This window comes from Salmo salar, chromosome ssa06, assembly GCF_905237065.1.
Source record: "Salmo salar chromosome ssa06, Ssal_v3.1, whole genome shotgun sequence".
Lineage (NCBI taxonomy): Eukaryota > Metazoa > Chordata > Actinopteri > Salmoniformes > Salmonidae > Salmo > Salmo salar.
In genome coordinates this window covers 62057361-62081281 of record NC_059447.1, presented here as the reverse complement: position 1 = coordinate 62081281, position 23921 = coordinate 62057361, and the positions used below count along the sequence as shown (strand labels likewise).

Below are 23921 nucleotides of genomic sequence, written 5' to 3'. Positions count from 1 at the left end.
TGGGACCCTTGGAGCAATTCTAGATATAATTGTTTCAACACAGACACCAAACTGCAGGAATGCAAGTTCTTGTAAACAGGAAAAAAGATCCAGTCCTTGAGCAGAAATAATCCTACCAGTCAAATCATTAACTACAAGTGAAAGATTGTGTAGAAGCCAGCCAGGAGGCAGTAAACATTATAAATGCTTGTTCTGCATTCAGGGAGCAAGGAGCTCCATCTTTGTTCATACCATTACAGGCTCTGATAAGGAGTGCAGCGTGAGGGCAATTCATTATCATTATTTTAAGCATGAAAAATGGGAGCCAACGTGCTGCTGAGACACTTGTGAAATGAACACTGAATAAAACCATTCAAGCAAATTACACAGCCACAGCGTTTTGTCAACAGGAAGCCTTCCTCTTCAAAAACAAGAGTCTCCTAATTGATCCATTTTGCATATTTGGTGGAGCTGAGTGGGGCCCTCCTAAGAGAATGTAGCTCAGGCTCTTTCATCTGCAGTTTCCGCCACGCTCCCTGAAACACCAACACTGACTTGCCCTCCTTCTGACTGGGGCGGCCATCGCTAAGGATTCCCTTTGACTTCAAAACCAGTGTGTCCCTCTGGCAGAAAAGTACAGAACATTCGAAACAGCAGAAAGAAAATAGTCTAAAGTAGTGAAAAATTCAGGGGCAATGTGTTAAAAAACAATAAGGTGTTTGTAAGAGAACAATCTAGAGACAGCCCTTTGAGATGCGGTACACAGAGATGTGATCTGGTTAAGCAAGGAGAGGTGTGAGTTGTTGCTGTGATGGAGCATTCTGTCAAAGCAAGATGATTCATTTCTGTGATGCTGTCAACTGTCATCATGCCCTCAGTGTGATGGACACCTTCAGTCATTCAGTTTGATGTCCATTGGAAGACAGAATGGCTTTGTGAGTTCTGAAGGCTGTCCGTTTCCCAACTCATTGTTTAGCATGCAGGTCAACATCTAACCTATATCTACAGTTCTTTTTCAAGATGTAGATGTTGTGTTCAGTTCCAAGGACAATTAGCGTGGAGAAACCCTAACAAACAGTGAGTGAGCTAACACCCAGTCAAGCCTGAGTAAGGCAGCTTGGAAGTGGAACAAAAAATACTTTCCTCATTTCCAAGAGCTACTTCCATGCCAGAGAAGAAATACAGCCCCCCAGCATTGAGAAATGGTTACCAGGTGGTCCGTACTCACAGTGCTCTGCATTATTTATCCACTCTTCCTCCACTAGGAAACTGGTTTACTCACCCATAAACACACAGCAGCTGCTACATCTACACTGTGCTGTCAGAGACTAGACATGTCTCGACTGTCCTATGGACACCGTACACGTCACTCTGAATAGTCCTCCCTGTGATATCCTGCCAGCCACTCCAGCGACACACAGACGGCTGTGACAGTTGTTGGGTGAAATGAGGACGTGAGGAGGGACAGTGGCTCAGTAATGATGACCTCTCCCCAGAGAGACAGGCAGAGGTCATCCAGTGACAAGTCTATAACCACTAGAAGTGTGTAAAAGTGAAAGAACCAGCCAGCCATGTTAACACTGAGGCAGCCTGGTGTTTGTTTGAAGTCGATGTGGAATACATTGCCCTTTCCAATCCATATACATCACTAGGTTGATGGAAGATTATTTTCCGGAGAGTTCACAAAAGATGTGAGCAATATAAACAAAACAAAACATTCACATCAAATCATGTTTAGAATGAAAAAAAAAATACTTCAAAAATAAGAATATCCTTTGTGGTAGCTTTAACAGTCGTGGGGTCTAATCTGTAGCAAATTATTTAGTGTTATATTAATTTGCATTCTCTGTGTCTAAAATAGTGACTCAGTAACACAGCCTTAATTCAACTAAGAAAACATACGAGTCAATTCTGAGAAAAGCTCTTTTTATATAGTGGAATTATTCAGACAGTCGATGTCGCATAAAAATAGCATAAAGCAAAGACTCAATCTCATATTGATCAGGCTAATCAGGCCAATCAGATGATAAACCACACAATGCATGCACTGCTGTGCCTTTGTGCTCCCGCCCCCCATTCATTCTGAAAGAAAGATCGGAGAACAGTATTGATCTTACCTCAGGCCAAACGTGTGAGATTGCTCGTAGTTGAACAGTGAATGAATTTTCACATCTGAGTTCACAGCAATCAGCCTATCAATCAAATCCTGTGGCAAAGAGGTACAACACAGAGTGAAAATGCTGAAAAGATTGTGATGATGTGAAAGGTAGATAATTACATTTCTACCTACATCCTGATCGTGTGCAGTAGTTATTGATTAGGCTATGCCTGTAGAAGTACACATGTAGGACTATGTTACAATGTAAGTGTGGCCTCCTATGGCAAAACCTGGAACTGCAACCACAGTTAAAAGTACTACCAGAGACAGAAGAGGAAGCGACACACCCCATTCCCTCATTTTTAGCTGGTTACATTACATTTAATAAACTAAGCAGACCAGACCCAGCTGATATTGCATTGGTGTCTATGAGAGAACCACCCCGTTAAGCAGACCGGAACTGACCATTGTTTTCCAATGGTAAACGGCCCGAGTGAACTATCTTCATGTATTCACCTTTTGGTACTACCTTATCTTCAACATTGTCTGCATAATCTTATATTTCACATTTTCACATATCTGAAACAATACATTTTATTTATGGGTAGCATAATCCGAACAAACTGATGTTAAAATGATATCCAACATAGGAAACAGATACAAGTGTATGTCAAGTCCAGCATTCTCCTGGTAGGGTGTGAGGGTCGGGACTGACTGTAACGGATGTGGGCATCTCCCTTAGGTTGTACTCAGCCTTGTTGGGCAGAGGCTGCTGTCCCAGGAGCTCCCACACAGCATGGGGGGAGGACAGCAGGTTGACCAAGGACAGGAACGACTGGGGGGAAGGGGAGGGGTGGGGTCAAAACAGTCATACATCATACATCAAACAGTCATACGTCACGTCATTTGGTTGTTCTGAAAAGCTAAGGTCAAGATGAAATGAGTTTGGGTTTATGACAAGGTTGGGGTACAGCAATTTTTTTGTTTCTTTCCTACATTCTATTTATTCAAAGAGCTTTTTTGTTGTTGCTGAAAATGGAACTTGGAACGTTATAGGTCTAAAGATCTATACTGCATTTCAATAAAAAAGGATCAAAGGGATGACAATTACATTCACATGTGCTCCAGACAGTGTGTATTGCTGAGGCGTATCAGAGGACTGACATATTGCTAGATCATCTCAAACTGATGAACACCAACTGTGAATACCTGAGTAGATTACTTCCTGTAGATTGGTGAATATAAAAGACCGTATTGAAATAAAACATCAGAAAACAAGAGCTAGGCTATTTTCTGTTAGATACCGTTATTTAATTTAGGGGATAAATGGCAGCAAAAAATAAATAAACATTGTCATTCTTGCAGGTCTTCTACTATTCTGGTTCCTATCCTATCTGAATACAGTATAGACCTACCACTCAACCTTTGACCCACCCACCATGAATAGCTAACAGAACAGGGCCCACAGTCATAACACCAATGTCAATCAGAGGACTGCTCACTGAAATAAACCATCCATCCCGTTCATGAGCACTCTCTGTAGTAAGTCCTCTCGCTGACCTGATGACCGAGAAAGGCTGACTGTGAATACCACGGCTGAGTTGTCCTGCTGATTATCCTCAGGAGGCTGCATGAGGAAACCATGGACGTTGAAGCACACGGCACTGTAAAGATCTGAGCAAAATAATTTACCTTCAGACAGCTCCTGTCAATGGGGTCCATGGGGGTGGACTTGGGGTGAACGACCCTCACATCCTCTCTCCCACACTCCAGGACCGACCATATCTCCACCACTAAGGCCTGCACAAAACCTGCCAGGACATACTGAGGGGTAACTCATGTGTTAACACTGTATAACAATATGCTCTGTTTTACTAGTAGTAATACTGTACCAGAACTGTGTAAAGCCACCACACCGGGGGCTGTTGCTGCTACCTGTGTTACCATCACACCGTAGCCAAACTTCTCACATCGGCTGACCTGGAGGAAAGCGTTTTCACAGATTTTAAAATAGCCCATGATTACTATTGGCCCAATGCTATTTACTATCTTGCATAATCAAAAAGTGTATGTGTGTGTCTTTGTGTGAAGAATATTTGTTTATTCTGAAAATGGGAACACATTAGTTAGGCCAGAGGCACTGTTCTATACTCTGGGTTATCGAAATGGCACTCAGATGTATAAATACATCGTATTTCTGTTAATTGATTTGATGTAAATCACTAGCTCAAACAATTGATCGAAAATAACGATGAAAGTAAAATAACAAGTGGAAAATGCAAGAAAGACCTACAGAATTTAAGCCTATTAAGCCTCAGATTCCAAACACATTTTCACCAATATTGTGGATGAATCAAAGTAATGAGCATTAACTACAGATAGGACTAAAATCTGAAATGCAAGATTTAAAACATTTATAAATGTGAATACAAAGTGATTTCATGCGTAAAGATTCTTAACTAATTACAAAACAATGGCGCAAATTAAAAATAGATTAGCTTAATTACAATCTGGAGCAAAATGTACGCAAAACAAGGAAGGTAATTAGGAAGTGCATGTTAACAATTCTAGTCAATTAAATCAGCAGGGAATTGTGCCCACGTTTGCAGTACATGATGTATACATTGGGCAGTAAGGCTACATAATGAGACATTAATACATCAAATTCAGCGTAGGGGTACCAGCATATGTACAGTTGAAGTCGGAAGTTTACATACACTTAGGTTGGAGTCATTAAAACTCATTTTTCAACCACTCCACAAATGTATTGTTAACAAACTAGTTTTGGCAAGTCGGTTAGGACATTTTTCCAACAATTGTTTACAGACAGATTATTTCACTTATAATTCACTGTATCACAATTCCAATGGGTTAGAAGTTTACATACACTAAGTTGACTGTGCCTTTAAACAGCTTGGAAAATTCCAGAAAATGATGTCATGGCTTTAGAAGCTTCTGATAGGCTAATTGACATCATTTGAGTCAATTGGAGGTGTACCTGTGGATGTATTTCAAGGCCTGCCTTCAAACTCAGTGCCTCTTTGCTTGACATGGAAAAATCTAAAGAAATCAGCCAAGACCTCCACAATTCTGGTTCATCCTTGGGAGCAATTTCCAAACGCCTGAAGGTACTACGTTCATCTGTACAAACAATAGTACGCAAGTATAAACACCATGGGACCACTCAGCTGTCATACCGCTCAGGAAGGAGACGCGTTCTGTCTCCTAGAGATAAACGTACTTTGGTGCGAAAAGTACAAATCAATCCCAGAACAACAGCAAAGGACCTTGTGAAGATGCTGGAGGAAACAGGTACACAAGTATCTATATCCACAGTAAAACGAGTCCTATATCGACATAATCTGAAAGGCCGCTCAGCAAGGAAAAAGCCACTGCTCCAAAACCGCCATTAAAAAGCCAGACTACGGTTTGCAACTGCACATGAGGACAAAGATTGTACTTTTTGGAGAAATGTCCTCTGGTCTGATGAAACAAAAATAGAACTGTTTGGCCATAATGACCATCGTTATGTTCGGAGGAAAAATGGGGAGGCTTGCAAGCCAAAGAACATCATCCCAACCGTGAAGCACGGGGGTGGCAGCATCATGTTGTGGGGGTGCTTTGCTGCAGGAGGGACTGGTGCACTTCACAAAATACATGGCACCATGAGGCAGGAAAAATACCCAACTTATTGTGGGAAGTTTGTGGAAGGCTACCTCAAATGTTTGACCCAAGTTAAACAAATTAAAGGCAATGCTACCAAATACTAATTGAGTGTATGTAAACTTCTGACCCACTGTGAATGTGATGAAATAAATAAAAGCTGAAATAAATCATTCTCTCTACTATTATTCTGACATTTCACATTCTTAAAATAAAGTGGTCATCCTAACTGACCTAAGACAGGGAATTTTTACTAGGATTAAATGTCAGGAATTGTGAAAAACTGAGTTTAAATATATTTGGCTAAAGTGTATGTAAACTTCCGACTTCAACTGTATATAGCTGGGCGTTATAAATACTAAGTAGGGTAGTGGACTCAATTTTGCCTATTCATCCCTACCATGGTGTTTTCTCTCCATACCTGTAGTTTCTTGGTAAACCTGGAGAACATGTAGGTGACACACTCATTGATGGCTCCAGTCTGCTGGAGGAGCAGCAGGCCTTTCGGTGTGGCAGCGAAGTTCAGCAGGTTGTCCAGCAATGTCTCCTCCCAAACCACTCTGTGTGAACAGACAGCAGAAGGAAAGATTGATGGGAAGACTCATTATTTTCCATCTTATTTATCCTTCCTAACAACTTGCTAGAGGGGTGACTGAAAATAAAATCACAACATCATTTTAATAGATGCTGTTTGCCTGCAGGGGGAGACACAAAGAAACTTACACATTCTGCAGCTCCTGAGAGGATGTGCCGGGGATGGCTCCGGGAACCGGTGTGGGAACTCTTTCTGACAGGGAGCTTGTCTGTGAGAGAGAAAAGAAACCTTCAGCTTAAGCCTTTGTTTTTCTCCCCTGAACCCGTACACTGAACTTCAATAATGAGGAGTTCAGCAGTCATGTTAGAGGCTCTGCATCTCATTCCTCCAGTCTTTCTACCTTCCTCCATAGAGGCACAGGGCTCACAGGGATTCATTATTAGCAGTGTAGAAAGTTCTCTGTCTCCTGTAGCTGCCTGCCTGATACGCAACACCCATCACAAAACAATGGCCTTAGACAATATGGTTTTGTTTAAACTTTCATGGTATTTGGTTTGTGGAGGTGCTATTGTGAAGGCAACGTTTTGTTCTGGGATGGTGAGGGTAGTTGCGAAGCTCTAATTGAGAATTGGTTAACACTCGCAAGGCCGCCAGACGGAACACCAGGACCGGTTCTCAAAGCATGCACAGACCAGCTGGCAAGTGTCTTCACAGACATTTTCAATCTCTTCTTGTCCCAGTGTGTAATCCCAACATGTTTCAAGCTGACCACCATTGTCTCTGTTCCCAAGAATTCCAAGGTAACCTGCCTAAATGACTAAATGACTGTACAGTATCTACCTCATACCTCTCTCTGCACATTGATCTGGGACTGGTACTTCCTGTATATAGCTCCATTCTTGTGTATTTTATTCCTCTTGTATTACTATTTTTATTTTTAATATAATTTTTTTAAACTCTGCATCATTGGAAGGGCTTGTAAGCAAGCATTTCATGGTTAAGCCTACACCCGTTGTATTCGGGGCATGTGACAAATACAATTTGATTTGATTTTTAAGATACCACAGATGCTGGAGGTTTGCGATCAAGAAAATACAGCTTGTCCATCATAAAGTATGGTTTTCGGTAAACCCCAGCATCCATGGTCATTTAATGACTCCAAATATTGTATAGGGCTGCTGTATATGGTAAAATAGTATTTTTCTGATGTTTTCCACCCACCAAGTACAATAGTTAATACTGTATTTCACATGTTATGTGTATGAGAACATTTTAGGAGGGTGGAGTTTGGTATCTGAATGTGGGATAAGGAGTACTTAGAATTCCTATTGATAAAGGCGTAGACAATGGCTCATAAAAGCCAACAGCATATCATACATGCTAGCTGGCAAATGGGTAATCAAACTAGCAAAACTGCTGATACACTGGGAGTGTAGATTTGATATATATAAGGTTACATAAGCAAGATCTTAAACTTATCCTAAGACACTCCCAGTGTATCAGCAGTTTTACTAGTTTGATTACTCATTTGCCAGCTAGCATGTATGATATGCTGTTGGCTTTTACTATATATATAAATATATATATATATATATATATATAGTATACACTGAGTGTACAAAACATTAGGAACAACTTCCTAATATTGAGTTGCACCATCTTTTGCCCTCAAAACAGCCTGAATTCGTCAGGGAATGGACTCTACAAGGTGTCAAAAGCGTTCCACAGGGATGCTGGCCCATGTTGACTCCAATGCTTCCCAGTTGTGTCAAGTTGGCTGGATGTCTTTCGGGTGGTGGACCATTCTTGAAACACACGGGACACTTTTGAGCATGAAAAACCCAGCAGCATGGCAGTTCTTGACTCTTGGCAACACTGATTGAAGTGGATTTAACAGGTGACATCAATAAAGGATCATAGCTTTCACCTGAATTCACCTCTTCAGTCTATGGCATGGAAAGAGCAGGTGTCCTTAATGTTTTGTACACTCAGTGTTTAATGGCTCAACACAAGTTAGGTCTCAGTGATGTTCCATCTCAGTGGAAGTACTTTTGTCCCAATACTTTTGGTCCCCTAAAACGGGGGGACTACAGTGGTTCTTCCTTTAAAAGTTTTGAGCTTATGCCGCGACCATTTGTGGTAGATGGTGGCAGATTGTGGTAAATTGCATCATTCTGGCAACAATGGCTGAGATTTAAATAACGTCCAATAGAACTCTGCGGCACCCCGCAAGCTGTGCTGCAGTACGCCGCAACTTTTAAAGGAAGAACCACTGTATGTACAAAAAGTGCTGTAACTAAAGCTGACAGTCTGCAATTTAACCTCATAGTCATCATTTTTTTATTTTTTTATTGATTATTTGTGTAGCTGTTTGACATTTCACTGCATTGTTAGGAGCTAGAAACATAAGCATTTTGCTGCACCCACTATAACATCTGCTAAACTGTGTATGCGACCAATACATTTTGATTTGATTAGTATGATGGAAAAATTGCTTCCTTTTCGGTAGAGTAAAAACATACCTTTTTCCAAGCTGCAGCGATGCACTCATGCAGGCCATAGGGCCTGAGCACCTGCAGTCCTTCACATGTGTTGTACATCTGCCGACACACGAAGATGAAGGCCCCGCTCACGCCATAGGATGTCTCTGCATTCCGTAACAATGGCAGCTCTTTAGCCAGGAGCCTCTGGGTGAACTGAACGATTACATGGGCAGCTGAAATACTAGACCACAAATAAAATACCCTGATCGATTACATGAGCCGTCACTCATACTGGTATACCATTCAATTGTTTGATGTACAAGGATTAACAATCCAACATAAATTGTTGTGCTCTGTAAGTACACGAGAAAAAACATCATACTTGTTTAGTATACTTAAGATACTGAAAGTGCAATATTCATAATAATAAACAATGAATAAGTACCCTGTGTATAAAATACATTTTTACTTACCCTTCCCCCTCACCAGAAACTAGATTTCTTTCATATAAGAAAAGTGATAATCCTCGCTCAGTGGTGGCAATTCTTGCGAGAGTGTCTGCTATATGAATCAATGTAGTTTCTGGGGAGTTTAATTTAGCCTGTGACACAAAACACTTAATTGAAATGGCTTTGGGCACATTGCGGAATTAATACAAAATAACACAGACAACTCATACAGTGCAAATGTAACTAACTTATCACATACCATCAACACATTTCTACAATACTAATAAACATATTGCTGGGGATGTTGGTTGATTCATTTGTATATAGAACTGAACTGAAATATTGTATACATTATGTCCAAATAAACACCTGGATTTACCCCAGCTTACACTGCATTACATATATTGAATACATACAGGTTTATAACCATTAGAGCTGAAAGATTGTATTATTTTAGTGTAGTTATTTAGTGATATTGTACCAAGTAACCTAAAATGCAAGATGACCTGTTTTATACTGACCTGTCTTATACTGACCTGTTTTATACTGACCTGTTTTATACTGACCTGTCTTATACTGACCTGTTTTATACTGACCTGTTTTATACTGACCTGTTTTATACTGACCTGCTTTATACTGACCTGTTTTATGCTGACCTGCTTCATGCTGACCTGCTTTATGCTGACCTGGTTTTTACTGACCTGCTTTATGCTGACCTGCTTTATACTGTCCTGCTTTATACTGACCTGCTTTATACTGACCTGTTTCATGCTGACCTGTTTCATGCTGACCTGCTTTATACTGACCTGCTTTATGATGACCTGTTTTATACTGACCTGTTTTCCTTTGAGCAGAGTGATGATGGGAGCCAGCAGTGTCTCTATGACAGGGGTTTGGTAAAGGCACTCCACTGCACACTCTGTGCGGTCACCCAGGGTCCTCAGCAACTCCATTACAAGAGTGGTGGGAGAGAGAGTGTCTAGAAACACAATTGCAACGACACACATGCAGACATGCACATACACCCACGCACACAAACACACGGGACAGCTCAGTTTAAGATCTTACGACACTGCAACGAAAATTCCTAAGTATCAGTAATCATTATTTGAACAAGGACCATAAAATATATGTTTATTTTAAGCTAAAGTTTGTGGCTTTAGCTGTGGAGCACTGGCAAAGGACATGCTGTTAGACAGGGAAGGTACATTACTATTGATCATTTGACTGGGGTAAAGGTATTGTAGTGTTGCTCATGAAAGTGTAGGGGCAATAAAATGGGTGTTGGTGTCACCAACAGATAATATACACTGAGTGTACAAAACATTAAGGACACCTTCCTAATATTGAGTTGTGCCTGGCACCTACTACCATACCCTGTTCAAAGGCACTTAAACATGTTGTCTTGCCCATTCACCCTCTGAATGGCACTCATACACAATCCATGTCTCAATTGTCTCAATGCTTAAAAATGATTCTATATCCTGTCTCCTCCGCTTCATCTACACTGATTGTAGTGGATTTAACAGGTGACACCAATAAGGGATCATAGCTTTCACCTGGTCAGTCTGCATCATAGAAAAAGCAGTAGTACACTCAGCATATAATGGCTCAACACAAGTTGAGTCTCAGTGATGTTATGTCTCGTCTCAGTGAGTATCACAGTGTTCTCTAGACAAAGGTCTGACAGACACAAAGTGGGTGTACTCTAGAACACACATATCAAGATAAAGGCCTGTCATAAAAACTAAGCCACATACTGGAGTATCTGAGTTGTTCCACCAATTGGGTGCCTTTGAGTAGTGTAACTGGGCAAAAACAAACTTAGATTTCACGTAATTTTTACATTCTGTCATAAAGAACTAAAAAAATAAAACACTGTTTCCCATCTCACGAGGTTAAATAAAAAAATGAATATGGTAAGTGCCTATAAAGTGCCAAATAAAGTAACAGGGTTGACGATTTCATCTTAAAACAGCCATAAATCCCCTTATGACAGGGGAATTGGAAGTTTGCCGTTGGCAACAGGGAGGGGCAATTGAAAGAAAGCTTCCCAAAAATGGCTGTATTGTTAAAACATTTCTAGCTTGTCTATCAATGGGTAGCAGGGTTGACAAGTTATGCTTAACCCTCTCACTTTTCAACCACAAAATACCAGAACACAGCCCAAAAAATCATAGAACCAGCTCAGCTGCTTTTACACTATGGTTTCAGGATTAGATGTTCAATGTTCATTTTAAAATATATATTTAAAAAGAAATAGTTTCACCACATTAAAACAAGAGTTCAGTTCACGTAACAGGGTTGACCTTAAAATGAGGGACAGACAGACGTGAACAATTAAATAAATAATACTATTCAGAAATGACTTTGTCAAAGCAGCAAAAGAACTAGGGCCAATGAAGGTGAAAAAAAAAATCTTCCTAGAAGTCACAAAGGGTGCACCGAGGGACATATCAAAATGCTGCATTTTGGGACTTCAGTCATTATAAAAATCTGATGCATTGAATTCTCCATTAATATAACTTGCTTTTAAATGCAATATTTCTACTTAAAATATCAAAGGGATGCAAAAGGCATCATTTCGTGGAACAACTCATCTCTTGTTGCACCTTCTTGCATAGTTTTAATTCATCATCTTAATGAGAGGGTGGGAAGCATGTGTAAAAGAAGGCTTGATAGTGAGTCAATGGGATGGGAGAGGCAATGTGAACCACACCTGCATGTGATGAGTCACTGTGAGGAGGCTTGGGGTGTTGGTACATGATGCTAATCAGAATGACAACCATGTCTGTCAGACTGACTGGATCTGGAAGAAAAGTACACATGTATCAGACAGTTAGGGTGGCAACCTAGAGAAATGCAACAGCTCTTCCTCCAGGATGGGGTCTACGTAACTTCTGTGAAATAACTGTCACACTATGTTTTTTCCATTTAAAAAAGTATTAATTTCTGTTCTTACCTTTGCGTTTCCACACTGTGATGGGAAAGAGCTTTCTCCCATTAGTGTACATGAGAAGCCTTCCAAGCACACATAATGAGTGAACGAAATACATATATTCCAGCTCCTTGGTAGTGTAGAGAGTCCTTTGAGCAGTGCCTGGACAGAAACAAGATTATGCTTCAACAGTGGGAACAAAAGAGATAACATGCTGTCTTAACTCCTTTAACATTTATTCAGGTGAAACTCCATTCACGACATGTAACAAATAGCATGCTGATGTAATTTCATATGAAACAAAATACAATTTCTTCACCAACCTATCTTTTAGCATATGCTGAAACAATAAAACACTATGGGCAGTGCTGATAATACAGGTTCAAACAAGGGACAAAAAAGCCTTTTGCACAATCACTGACAACAGGGTCAGTTTATCTGTGTTCATCCAATGCAAGGTCAAGAATGCAGCCTCACTCTACAGCAGAGCTGCCCCACAGAAGACAACACGAGGCACGCTCTGTTTTAAAGAGACCTATAAGGGAGAGAGGCATTAGGCATCTTTTTTATTAGGCCTTCCATACTATACATGAGGCTGTAGGAAATATCAAAGGCACTGTATTCAGGAGAAACAACGTATGGGAGAGAAATAGTGGGCCATTCTTAGGTCTCAGTGGATATAGCATTGGGAGAGAAGAGAGAGAAGCTAGTCTGAATTAGAATACAGGCTTAGTTTTTTTTCAAAAAGCCTAAGGGATGCTTAAATAATTTCTGCACTTCCATAACCCCAGAGTCTCCCTTACCTAATTACCTCCTACATAGCTTACAATTAGTTGTTTAGCACAATCATGGTGATGTCACGCCTACACCCGCTCCCCCTCTCCAGGACTTGATGTTGCCGGTCTACTAACCACCGGTCCTGGCAACCATCATTACCCACACCCCATCATTACCCACACCCGCTCCCCATCATTACCCACACCCGCTCCCCATCATTACCCACACCCGCTGCCCATCATTAACCCCACCCGCTCCCCAATATTACCCACACCCGCTCCTCATCATTACCCACACCCGCTCCCCATCATTACCCACACCCGCTCCCCATCATTACCCACACCCGCTCCCCATCATTACCCACACCCGCTGCCCATCATTAACCCCACCCGCTCCCCAATATTACCCACACCCGCTCCTCATCATTACCCACACCCGGTCCCCAATATTACCCACACCTGCTCCCCATCATTATCCACACCGCTCTCCAATATTACCCACACCCGCTCCTCATCATTACCCACACCCGCTCCCCATCATTATCCACACCCGCTCCCCATCATTACCCACACCCGCTCCCCAATATTACCCACACCCGCTCCTCATCATTAACCCCACCCGGTCCCCAATATTACCCACACCTGCTCCTCATCATTACCCACACCCGCTCCCCATCATTACCCACACCCGCTCCTCATCATTACCCACACCCGGTCCCCAATATTACCCACACCTGCTCCCCATCATTATCCACACCGCTCCCCAATATTACCCACACCCGCTCCTCATCATTACCCACACCCGCTCCCCATCATTATCCACACCCGCTCCCCATCATTACCCACACCCGCTCCCCAATATTACCCACACCCGCTCCTCATCATTAACCCCACCCGGTCCCCAATATTACCCACACCTGCTCCTCATCATTACCCACACCCGCTCCCCATCATTACCCACACCCGCTCCCCATCATTACCCACACCCGCTCCCCATCGTTATCCACACCCGCTCGCTATCATTACCCACACCCGCTCCCTATCATTACCCACATCTGCTCCCCATCATTACCCACACCTGCTCCCCATCATTACCCACACCCACTCCCCATCATTACACACACCTGCTCCCCATCCTTACCCACACCTGTTCCCCATCATTACCCACACCTGCTCCCGATCATTACCCACACCTGCTCCCCATCATTACCCACAGCTGCTCCCCATCATTACCCATACCTGCTCCCCATCATTACCCACACCTGCTCCCCATCATTACCCACACCTGCTCCCCATCATTACCCACACCTGCTTGCCATCATTACCCACACCCACTCCCCATCATTACACACACCTGCTCCCCATCCTTACCCACACCTGTTCCCCATCATTACCTACACCTGCTCCCGATCATTACCCACACCTGCTCCCCATCATTACCCACACCTGCTTGCCATCATTACCCACACCCACTCCCCATCATTACACACACCTGCTCCCCATCCTTACCCACACCTGTTCCCCATCATTACCTACACCTGCTCCCGATCATTACCCACACCTGCTCCCCATCATTACACACACCTGCTCCCCATCCTTACCCACACCTGTTCCCCATCATTACCCACACCTGCTCCCGATCATTACCCACACCTGCTCCCGATCATTACCCACACCTGCTCCCCATCCTTACCCACACCTGTTCCCCATCATTACCCACACCTGCTCCCGATCATTACCCACACTGCTCCCCATCATTACCCACACCTGGACTTCATCATCACCTAGATTACCTTCCCTTTCTTTAGCTCTCAGTAGCCTCAGTCATCAGGCAGAATTGGTTTGTTTTCACGTTCAGTCCACTACTCCTCGTTTGTTCATCTGCCTTGTCTTATTATTAAACACTCTTTCTGCACCTGCTTCCTGACTCACTGCATATTCATTACAGGTGAGCTCTAGTCCACACAAGTCATTATTTGTATCATGGACCAAATGATGAATACATAACACATGGTCATACATAATCTGGGCTTCTCAAGACTTGAAAGACCAGACTTGAATATACTCTGGCTGATATTATAGACATTATGCTATTCTACTCCCTGAGCTTGGCCAGTCAGTGATTTCCTCCATCCCCACCATCCCTAACAGTATTTCACTATGCAGCTTCTCTGCTCTTCCCCAGACTACACAGTATACACAGTGGTAATCTCTTTCAAAGCATGGGAGCCCTCCTCGGCCCTGGCGATAGATAGATAGCAGCAGAGCCATCGGGCCTGGAGAGGAGGAGGACAGACCGTAAGACCACAGACAGAGGAAAACAAACCACCGGGTGTCTGATAACTGCCGATACGGGCCGCCTCAACAAGACTTGACTTATTCAGCATCGAAACACCCCACACTCAGTGGGATAAGGAGGCGTGTGAACCAGGTGAATAGGGAGAGGTGGAGGCGAGCTGGGAGGGAGGGCCTGGCGCCTGCATTGAGTTCTCAAGGGATGTACAACAGTTGAGAAGCCACAGAAAAAAGCTATTAGCCTCTACTGATTAAAATGTCCTGTGTAATAATTAGAAATGTTCTCCAACAACCAAATACAAAATAGGTCTACATGTTGATTATTGGTGTTGTGCTACAGTAGATCTTGGTTACAATATCATTTGAATAAAATGGAGAAATACCAGTGTAGATGAAAGTTCAATTTACCGATGTGCTGGTGCTCCATAGAGTGGATGACCTCAGCCGTCTCATCTCTGACTGGTTCACAGGAGTCATAATAATGAATGCACTGCTGAAGAGCTGCCACAATCTGGGATAGAACAGCGCTCATTACAATCATCAAAGGAATGTTGAAAACACTGAAAAAATACAACTGAAGACCTGTAAAGTAAATCATTTGTTTGAGGGTAATACATTTTCCAGCACTCTACCTGCGAATAGAATTTAACTCGATATATAGAAAGTTTAATGTCTTCAACATCCATCAACTATATACTGCAAGACAATAATGAAATGTATGGCAAGGTTTTAATAGATATAAAGGCAATCTAGACTTTAATCTTAATAAAACTGGAAACAAATCTATCATCACGAAGGAGGACAATCAGAGACAATCATCAGCTCGTCACCGATCGCATCACCACCACCCTCACTGTCACAGAACCATAAAGATGAGTCATCACTCACTCACCAGAGACTTGTACTTCCTCTCCAGGAGCCTAAAGACCACGGTCCTGCTGTAGTAACCATGCTGGAAGAGACAGGAATGACATCATATTCACTCAGCACTGACAATTGGTTTGACTACTATGAGGGGGATTGTTTTTTTGTGGTGTTTAGAGAAGGTTAATATTGTGCTCACCATCCACTTCTTAAACCAGGTGGCTTTGATATCCAGTAAGGCAATGAGGTGCATGGGCTTCAAGGCTTTCTCTGACCCTTGTGTCTCTAACCCGTGTTCAGGGTGTAAGGACAGGAGGGAGAAAGTACTCTCTATTATCTCCTCCATGTACCTAGTGACAGAAAGAAGATACTAAATCGAATTCTAGATGAAACTATTAATTTGGATCACTTAATAAAATAGAACAAACATCTCACTTCTCTGGGTGCCGAATCCAAAAGGTTGTTACTTCCTTCTGAAAATCATTCATTAATCGCATCTGGCAAAAAGAAAAAAAGTATTCAGTATTTATAAAAATGACATAATTTTCATATAGGTATAACTGCCATGAAAGTATCCCATTAGAGAGGGTGCATACTTGTTTTAGGAGACGGGTAATGTCCTGTCTGTTTACATCAATCCCCGCTGATCCAGTAGGGAGGCTCAGTTTATGGTACAGGAAGTCAGACTCCAGACTTTTGGCTATTTATCAGAAGGCAAAATATGCATTATCCACATCAGACTTTGAATAAAAAAGAAACAATACATTTCAGAAACATATATGGGAAAAACAAATGAATTACCTAAACTGGTGTAGATCTCCCTTGTTACATTCAGTGGAGAACAGGAGAATGTTTTTGCAAAAAAGCGCAAGACCTTATCCTGAGTAGAGAGTAAACAAAATAATACTTAGAAATCTGAGGAGAGAAACAGACAGCCTTTGGGAAATAGGACTCATACAGATGTGAATTGTTGCAATTTCACTGTGACAAATGTTCATCAGACTGAAAACAGCTAAAGTTGTACACAAGTTCCCTAGGGGGTGAATTCCCATATCAGAGTATCCTTTTCTATTTAAGGACCTTGTATTCATCTGAGGTTTCAAATGTCTACTCTAAGTATGCCTACAAGAAAAACCGACAATGTGTAACTATATGTGAAAATGGCTTACTTTACTTTGAGTTAATACAATGATTGAAAAAAGTATTTGATCCCCTGCTGATTTTGTATGTTTGCCCACTGACAAAGAAATGATCAGTCTATAATTTTAATGGTAGGTTTATTTGAACAGTGAGAGACAGAATAACAACAAAAAAATCCTGAAAAACGCATGTCAAAAATGTTATAAAATGATTTCCATTTTAATGAGGGAAATAGGTATTTGACCCCTCTGCAAAACATGACTTAGTACTTGGAGGCAAAACCCTTGTTGGCCATCACAGAGGTGAAACGTTTCTTGTAGTTGGCCACCAGGTTGCACACATCTCAGAAGGGATTTTGTCCCACTCCTCTTTGCAAATCTTCTCCAAGTTATTAAGGTTTCGAGGCTGACGTATGGCAACTTGAACCTTCAGCTCCCTCCACAGATTTTCTATGGGATTAAGGTCTGGAGACTGGTTAGGCCACTCCAGGACTTTAATGTGCTTCTTCTTGAGCCACTCCTTTGTTGCCTAGGCCGTGTATTTTGGGTCATTGTCATGCTGGAATACCCATCCACGACCCATTTTCAATGCCCTGGCTGAGGGAAGGAGGTTCTTACCCAAGATTTGATGGTACATGGCCCCGTCCATCGTCCCTTTGATGCGGTGAAGTTGTCCTGTCCCCTTAGCAGAAAAACACCCCCAAAGCATAATGTTTCCAACTCCATGTGTTCTTGGGGTCATTGGCAGCATTCCTCCTCCAAACACGGCGAGTTGAGTTGATGCCAAAGAGCTCCATTTTGGTCTCATCTGACCACAACACTTTCACCCAGTTGTCCTCTGAATCATTCAGATGTTCATTGGCAAACTTCAGATGGGCATGTATATGTGCTTTCTTGAGCAGGGGGACCTTGCGGGCGCTGCAGGATTTCAGTCCTTCGCGGCGTAGTGTGTTACCAATTGTTTTCTTGGTGACTATGGTCCCAGCTGCCTTGAGATCATTGACAAGATCCTCCCGTGTAGTTCTGGGCTGATTCCTCACCGTTCTCATGATCAATGCAACTCCACGAGGTGAGATCTTGCATGGAGCCCCAGGCCGAGGGAGATTGACAGTTCTTTTGTGTTTCTTCCATTTGTGAATAATCGCACCAACTGTTGTCACCTTCTCACCAAGCTGCGTGGCGATGGTCTTGTAGCCCATTCCAGCCTTGTGTAGGTCTACAATCTTGTCCCTGACATCCTTGGAGAGCTTTTTGGTCTTGGCCATGGTGGAGAGTTTGGAATCTGATTGATTGATTGCTTCTGTGGACAGGTGTCTTTTATACAGGTAACAAGCTGAGATTAGGAGCACTCCCTTTAAGAGTGTGCTCCTAATCTCAGCTCGTTACCTGTATAAAAGACACCTGGGAGCCAGAAATCTTTCTGATTGAGAGGGGGTCAAATACTTATTTCCCTCATTAAAATGCAAATCAATTTATAACATTTTTGACATGCGTTTTTCTGTATTTTTTTGTTGTTATTCTGTCTCTCACTGTTCAAATAAACCTACCATTAAAATTATAGACTGATAATTTCTTTGTCAGTGGGCAAATGTACAAAATCAGCATGGGATCAAATACTTTTTTCCCTCACTATATATTAGAAATCATCAGCTGCCAAACTAAGCTGGCCAGCTCTTTTCCTTGTATAAGCAAAACAAGGATGACAGTATTCATTCTCCTTTGTTGGCTCTTTAATATGATTTTCAAAATGTCATAAGACAGGCATCTCTCTGAGAACATGTTATCTGCACTCATAGGAGCCAACTTTTCTGTGAGCATTATTCAGTGACTTACACTGAGGTCAGGGTCTGGGTCAGCCAAGGCAGCAGAGAGGTTCCTGCGCAGGCCACTCCAACTCTCACAGCTTAGCACATCCGAGGGCGGGGCACAGCACAGAGCCTGCAGGGCCTCCCAGCGCACCTGCACAACACATCACTTTCATTCTCAGGGACCACACAACATTGGCTCCAATCAATTAAATCTCTGCCACTAGTAATAACCTAGCAAATTATACAGGATAGAAATCATATTGAAATCCTTTTACCTCTTTAGGCCTACTAGGGTCAAGCTTTTCAGCAAGAACTTGCAGCTGTTCTTGTTTGATAAATGCATAACTCTGTATAAAAACATGGAAGCATTTGCAACTGTAGTTAATGTGTAATTACTGTACATTCACTTTTTTGAGCTCGGTAAGCTATAATTAGACAGCATAAATTACACTGATTACAAACGCAACTCAGAGGCAACACAAACAAATGTTGCCTATAACGTAATGATTTACACGTTTAATAGTATTACTTATCCAAACCAAAATAAATATGTTAATAAGGTATAATGATACTGCTCTGATAGTGTATAAAAAGCCATTCAGTGGATAGTTGGGTGGATCCTCACTTTGTCCTGGACTAGATTAAACCCCCTATAAATCAATATGAACTCTGCCAGCACAAACAAAAACACATCATGCGTTTATATAGCAATGCTGAGTAGCAGACCACAGAGTTGCAGACCAATTTCAATTAGGGCATCAAGAGTGACTTGTAGGCTATTTATTTTACATGCTATTACCTGATTGAAGGACGAATCACTGTCAGAGCAGTTGTCTGTGTAATGGCTGTTTGACTGCTGATGTTGGCTCTCCCTGTGCATCTCCTCCTTTCTCAGTTGGTCCTCTTCAAATTTATTAATCAATGATTCAACGACTACCATCATCGTGTTCTTCAATGTCTGCATCATTTGCTTGTATCTACATATGAGAAAGTAAATGTGATGGGTGAATGCAATGTCAGATCTAGTCTACACTCCTGCTTCAAGATTGTATTCGTTGTGAAGCATACAAGCACATACAGATTCCCCCTGTAAGCAGTGGAATATTCAGTGAAATAAGTGGCGAGTCATGTTAGTCATCTCGTCTTCACTGGGAATGCTTTATGGACACTGGAGAGAGAGACCATACATACTCTCCAGATTCTCTTGTCTTCCTTGTAACAGCATGGACCAAGGTGTCCTGAACAGACCCAACAGCATATCCCTCTCCTCGGGCACAGCTCTCGGTCTCCTCCTCGATGACTGCTCCCAGAGAGCTTTCCACATACTGCCGCAGGTACTTAACAAATTCATAACTAAAAAAGAGACCAATAATAAACAAGAATTATATGAAAATGGATACAAATTACTACAGATTTGATGGTAACAATCGAGAAAGCAATTCATTTCTGAATACTTATGGAAGTTCTTGTCTGTCTCCTCCAGATGAAGCAAGATTTCCTCTGCACATTCAATGGATGGTGCACCAGAGATTCTGTCTTTGATGCTTTTTAGAAGTTGCCTCAACAGAGACTGAAGTTCAGCCTCAGCCTCAGCTGAGAACTGAGACATAGTCTTGATGTGGATTCACTCTCTGCAGAAATACAGTAACGTTATCTGCAGAATTCAGATTAGAATGTGCCAACTTAGTTATCTAGCTAGCTCCTACAGTGCTTCTTCAATGCGATAACTAGCTAGTTAGACAAGCGATGTAATTGTATTAAAAACCTGTACACGCATTGTCTTGCTATGTAGCTAGTTGATGTTGTGTTTGTTGACATTTCTGCTATTAGGGCGCTAACATAGTTTGCTAACGACGGTTGCTAACGTTAGCTTGCTAGCAACGAAGGAAATTAGATAAAGTCCTTTGCATGACCTAACTTCGTTCAACATTTTCCCAAACCATAGCAAATGTATCCCATTGTAATAAACGGTGTAGGACTTACTAGCTACATATGGTACAGCTTATTTAGTCATTATAGCTAGTTAACGTTAGCTAGTTGAATAGTTTGTAAACATTTCGTACCTGCTGCAGCTTGGCTGGACCACTGTCTCTATGGAAACAGGTAGCTAGCTCACACTCGTGCATTGTGGGATATTCAAAGCAGATGAAGGTCACAGGCAAAGATGATGCTGAGAAAAGGGTTGCAAACAAACATCAATGGTGGAGGATGTTTAAGGATGTTTGAATATTTATAAAGTTAATATTGACAATGATGATATGCAATAAATTACAGCTACTACTTGTAAAAGGTTTTCAGACGTTATGCTTGTTACTGTGCCTTTAAATCCCGTTCCTGTGTTAGGTGTCACATGGTCCCTATGTTTACAATCCCTTCCGGGAAAGGATCGTTTGTCAAAAGCCAAACTAGCTCAAGATTGCACCTGTCAGAATTGCTATTTATCTAGATGGCATAATACGATACAAAGTTTAACTAAGTATCAAGTAAAGTATATAATCAGAAAAGCGTTAGCTAGCTTATTGAAGTACATAAGTAGTACAGATTGGCTAGGATTGGAAACCATTGTTTGTAGTTTCTTTTAGTTTAGCTAGCTAAAAACCAACCCGTGACTGCTATGGCTGCTGTTGACAGTTTTGAGCTTTTGTATAGAGAAATTGCTCGGTCATGCAATTCATGTGTGGAAACCCTAGCCGTTGTGGGTGCTCTGTATACAGCCAGCAAAGCTGTCATCCTCGTGCGGGACTGCTACAGCTTTGTCAGGGTGCATTTCCTTCCTCGACTGATGCCAAGCGTGCGCCTTGGCCGCCGTTTTGGTGAATGGGCTGTCATTTATGGTAAGGTAAATGCAATAGAATAGACAGCGAATAATTCCACAGTTCACATAGAGGGTTTTTATGTTATGGTTCTCATCATGTCTTCTATGCCCATGTATTGCAGGTGCTTCAGAGGCCATAGGGAAAGCCTATGCAGAGGAGCTTGCCAGGCAGGGCATCTGCATCATCCTGATAAGCCAAGATGGTGCCAGTGTCACTGACACAGCCAAGGCCATATCTGAGACTCACAGAGTGGATACAATGGTGCTTGTGGCAGACTTCAGTCAGGGCCATGCAGCTTGCAAGCCTGTCAAAGACGCTTTGCGGGACAAAGACATAGGCTTTCTGGTTAACTGTGTGGATGACTCCCTTCGCAACTCGCCAAACTTTACTGGTCTGTCTGAAGACCTGTTATGGGACGTAATCAACAGAAATATTGCTGCCACCACACTGATGACGCGCCTGGTTCTACCTGGCATGGTAGAGAGGAGACGTGGAGCAGTAGTGAACATCTCTTCTGGGGCATGTTATAGACCCTCTCCAAGCAAAGCTGCTCTCTCTGCGTCTACGGTCAGATTCTACGCACACACATACACCCTATTAGGTGTGTGTGTGTGTGTGTGTGTGTGTGTGTGTGTGTGTGTGTGTGTGTGTGTGTGTGTGTGTGTGTGTGTGTGTGTGTGTGTGTGTGTGTGTGTGTGTGTGTGTGTGACCCTAATGACGTTCATGTTTTTAAATGCGTTGTGGCCTTATCAGCTTACTGTTTTGTTGAACTGAAATGGCTGTGATTCTTCTCTTTTTTCTCAGGCTTACCTTGACAACTTTTCCCGGGCTCTGCACCATGAATATGGTCGTCAGGGAATCTTTGTGCAAAGTCTGGTACCTTTCCAAGTGGCGCCCCATGGAGCATCAGCAGGCGGGTGGCTAATACCGCAGTCAGATGTGTATGCCCGTCATGCCATCTCCACCCTGGGCATCTCACACAGGACCACAGGCTATTGGCCCCATACACTGCAGGTACACAGATCAGTGCTGATTAAAATGGGTCTTGGTAGATTTGAGGGATAGACATTTAGTAGCCATCGTCCATTTTAAACTATAGACTAACCATGACTCTCTTGTTGGTGTTATCTTTTCCAGTTTCGACTTGTGCAGTCAATGCCAGAATGGATTTGGGTCTTGGGGTCACGTATGCTCACAAGCTCATGCTGAAAGGTCTCCAGAAACGGAACTCCAGCAGCTGAACTCATGACAACAAAGTTATGTCTAGCTGGTAGTCATACAGTCATCATACAGATGATATTACACTAGTATCATACAGATAATATTACACTAATGAGTGAATTAGTGTGTGCAATGATTGTATCTTGAATTGCATAAAAAATTATATTTATTCATAGTTTATAATAATACTAAAGAATCTCCAGGAGTGTAGTGCCCAAATTATGTTGATGACGTCTGTGAAATGCACAGATATGGGAGGTGATGGAGATATTTTTTGCAGTGATTTGAGGTTTATTTGACCAACTGTGATCATTGAGGTGTTTAACTGGCATTCCTATGTAAAGAGTTGTTTTGATACAACGGACAGTATACTTGAGAATAGATTTTGAAATGGGTTATTTTTTATTTAGTGATGTGCTGTGATTATAATTATTGGTGATATGATTGCAGAAACAACTTGTGTGCTTGTGAATGACTTTTCATGTAGTCTATGCTTGGTGAATATGCATATGTTATACATTTTTTATTATGCTATGCATCTCAATAAATATGGTCCTTACTAGATAACTATTTGTTGATGTACTTGATCAGGGTTTCATTTTTGAACATAACATATCTATGTGTTTAACAACAAAGACAAGATAGTTTTGTAAATCATTTTTATTTAGAAAGATCAACCATCTTGACATATGGAATATTATTTCGAAAAAATGTGGTCAGTCATTGTCTGTAATCCTCACAAGGACATGTGAAGCAAAGTCTGCTGTTAAAACCAAAACAATTGATGGAACAATTGGAAAGTAACAACTGACAAAGAAATGGCAAAATGTCTAATTATTAGACACATAAAATGCATA

At 41.9% G+C, this 23921-nt stretch overlaps 2 protein-coding genes across 4 annotated transcripts in view; one reads left to right on the top strand and one right to left on the bottom strand.

Annotated features, from left to right (window-relative positions):
- Positions 1 to 21160, bottom strand: part of tbc1d32 (TBC1 domain family, member 32) — a 39878-nt gene extending 18718 nt beyond the window's left edge. For all 3 annotated transcript variants that reach the window (XR_001329286.2, XM_014205123.2, XM_014205124.2), the window contains exons 1-23: positions 21091 to 21160; positions 20482 to 20658; positions 20219 to 20380; positions 19827 to 20004; positions 19303 to 19374; positions 19053 to 19178; positions 16882 to 16960; positions 16677 to 16780; positions 16516 to 16577; positions 16280 to 16430; positions 16109 to 16168; positions 15625 to 15727; positions 12170 to 12307; positions 11927 to 12016; positions 10044 to 10186; positions 9232 to 9359; positions 8798 to 8999; positions 6464 to 6543; positions 6162 to 6300; positions 3970 to 4057; positions 3770 to 3888; positions 2793 to 2912; positions 2097 to 2185 (exon numbers count right to left, since the gene is read on the bottom strand). Coding sequence is in view for 2 of the 3 variants with exons in the window: in XM_014205123.2 (XP_014060598.2) it covers positions 2097 to 2185; positions 2793 to 2912; positions 3770 to 3888; positions 3970 to 4057; positions 6162 to 6300; positions 6464 to 6543; positions 8798 to 8999; positions 9232 to 9359; positions 10044 to 10186; positions 11927 to 12016; positions 12170 to 12307; positions 15625 to 15727; positions 16109 to 16168; positions 16280 to 16430; positions 16516 to 16577; positions 16677 to 16780; positions 16882 to 16960; positions 19053 to 19178; positions 19303 to 19374; positions 19827 to 20004; positions 20219 to 20380; positions 20482 to 20636 (2588 nt within the window). In the remaining variant the exon portion in view is untranslated. The remainder of the gene's footprint in view (positions 1 to 2096; positions 2186 to 2792; positions 2913 to 3769; positions 3889 to 3969; positions 4058 to 6161; positions 6301 to 6463; positions 6544 to 8797; positions 9000 to 9231; positions 9360 to 10043; positions 10187 to 11926; positions 12017 to 12169; positions 12308 to 15624; positions 15728 to 16108; positions 16169 to 16279; positions 16431 to 16515; positions 16578 to 16676; positions 16781 to 16881; positions 16961 to 19052; positions 19179 to 19302; positions 19375 to 19826; positions 20005 to 20218; positions 20381 to 20481; positions 20659 to 21090) is intronic.
- Positions 21161 to 21385: 225 nt separating this feature from the next.
- hsdl1 (hydroxysteroid dehydrogenase like 1) lies at positions 21386 to 23631 on the top strand. Its single transcript, XM_014205122.1, has 4 exons — positions 21386 to 21861; positions 21965 to 22410; positions 22648 to 22857; positions 22981 to 23631. The coding sequence occupies exons 1-4, from the start codon at positions 21642 to 21644 to the stop codon at positions 23050 to 23052; spliced, it is 948 nt and encodes a 315-aa protein (XP_014060597.1). The 5' UTR covers positions 21386 to 21641; the 3' UTR covers positions 23053 to 23631.
- Positions 23632 to 23921: the final 290 nt, after the last annotated feature.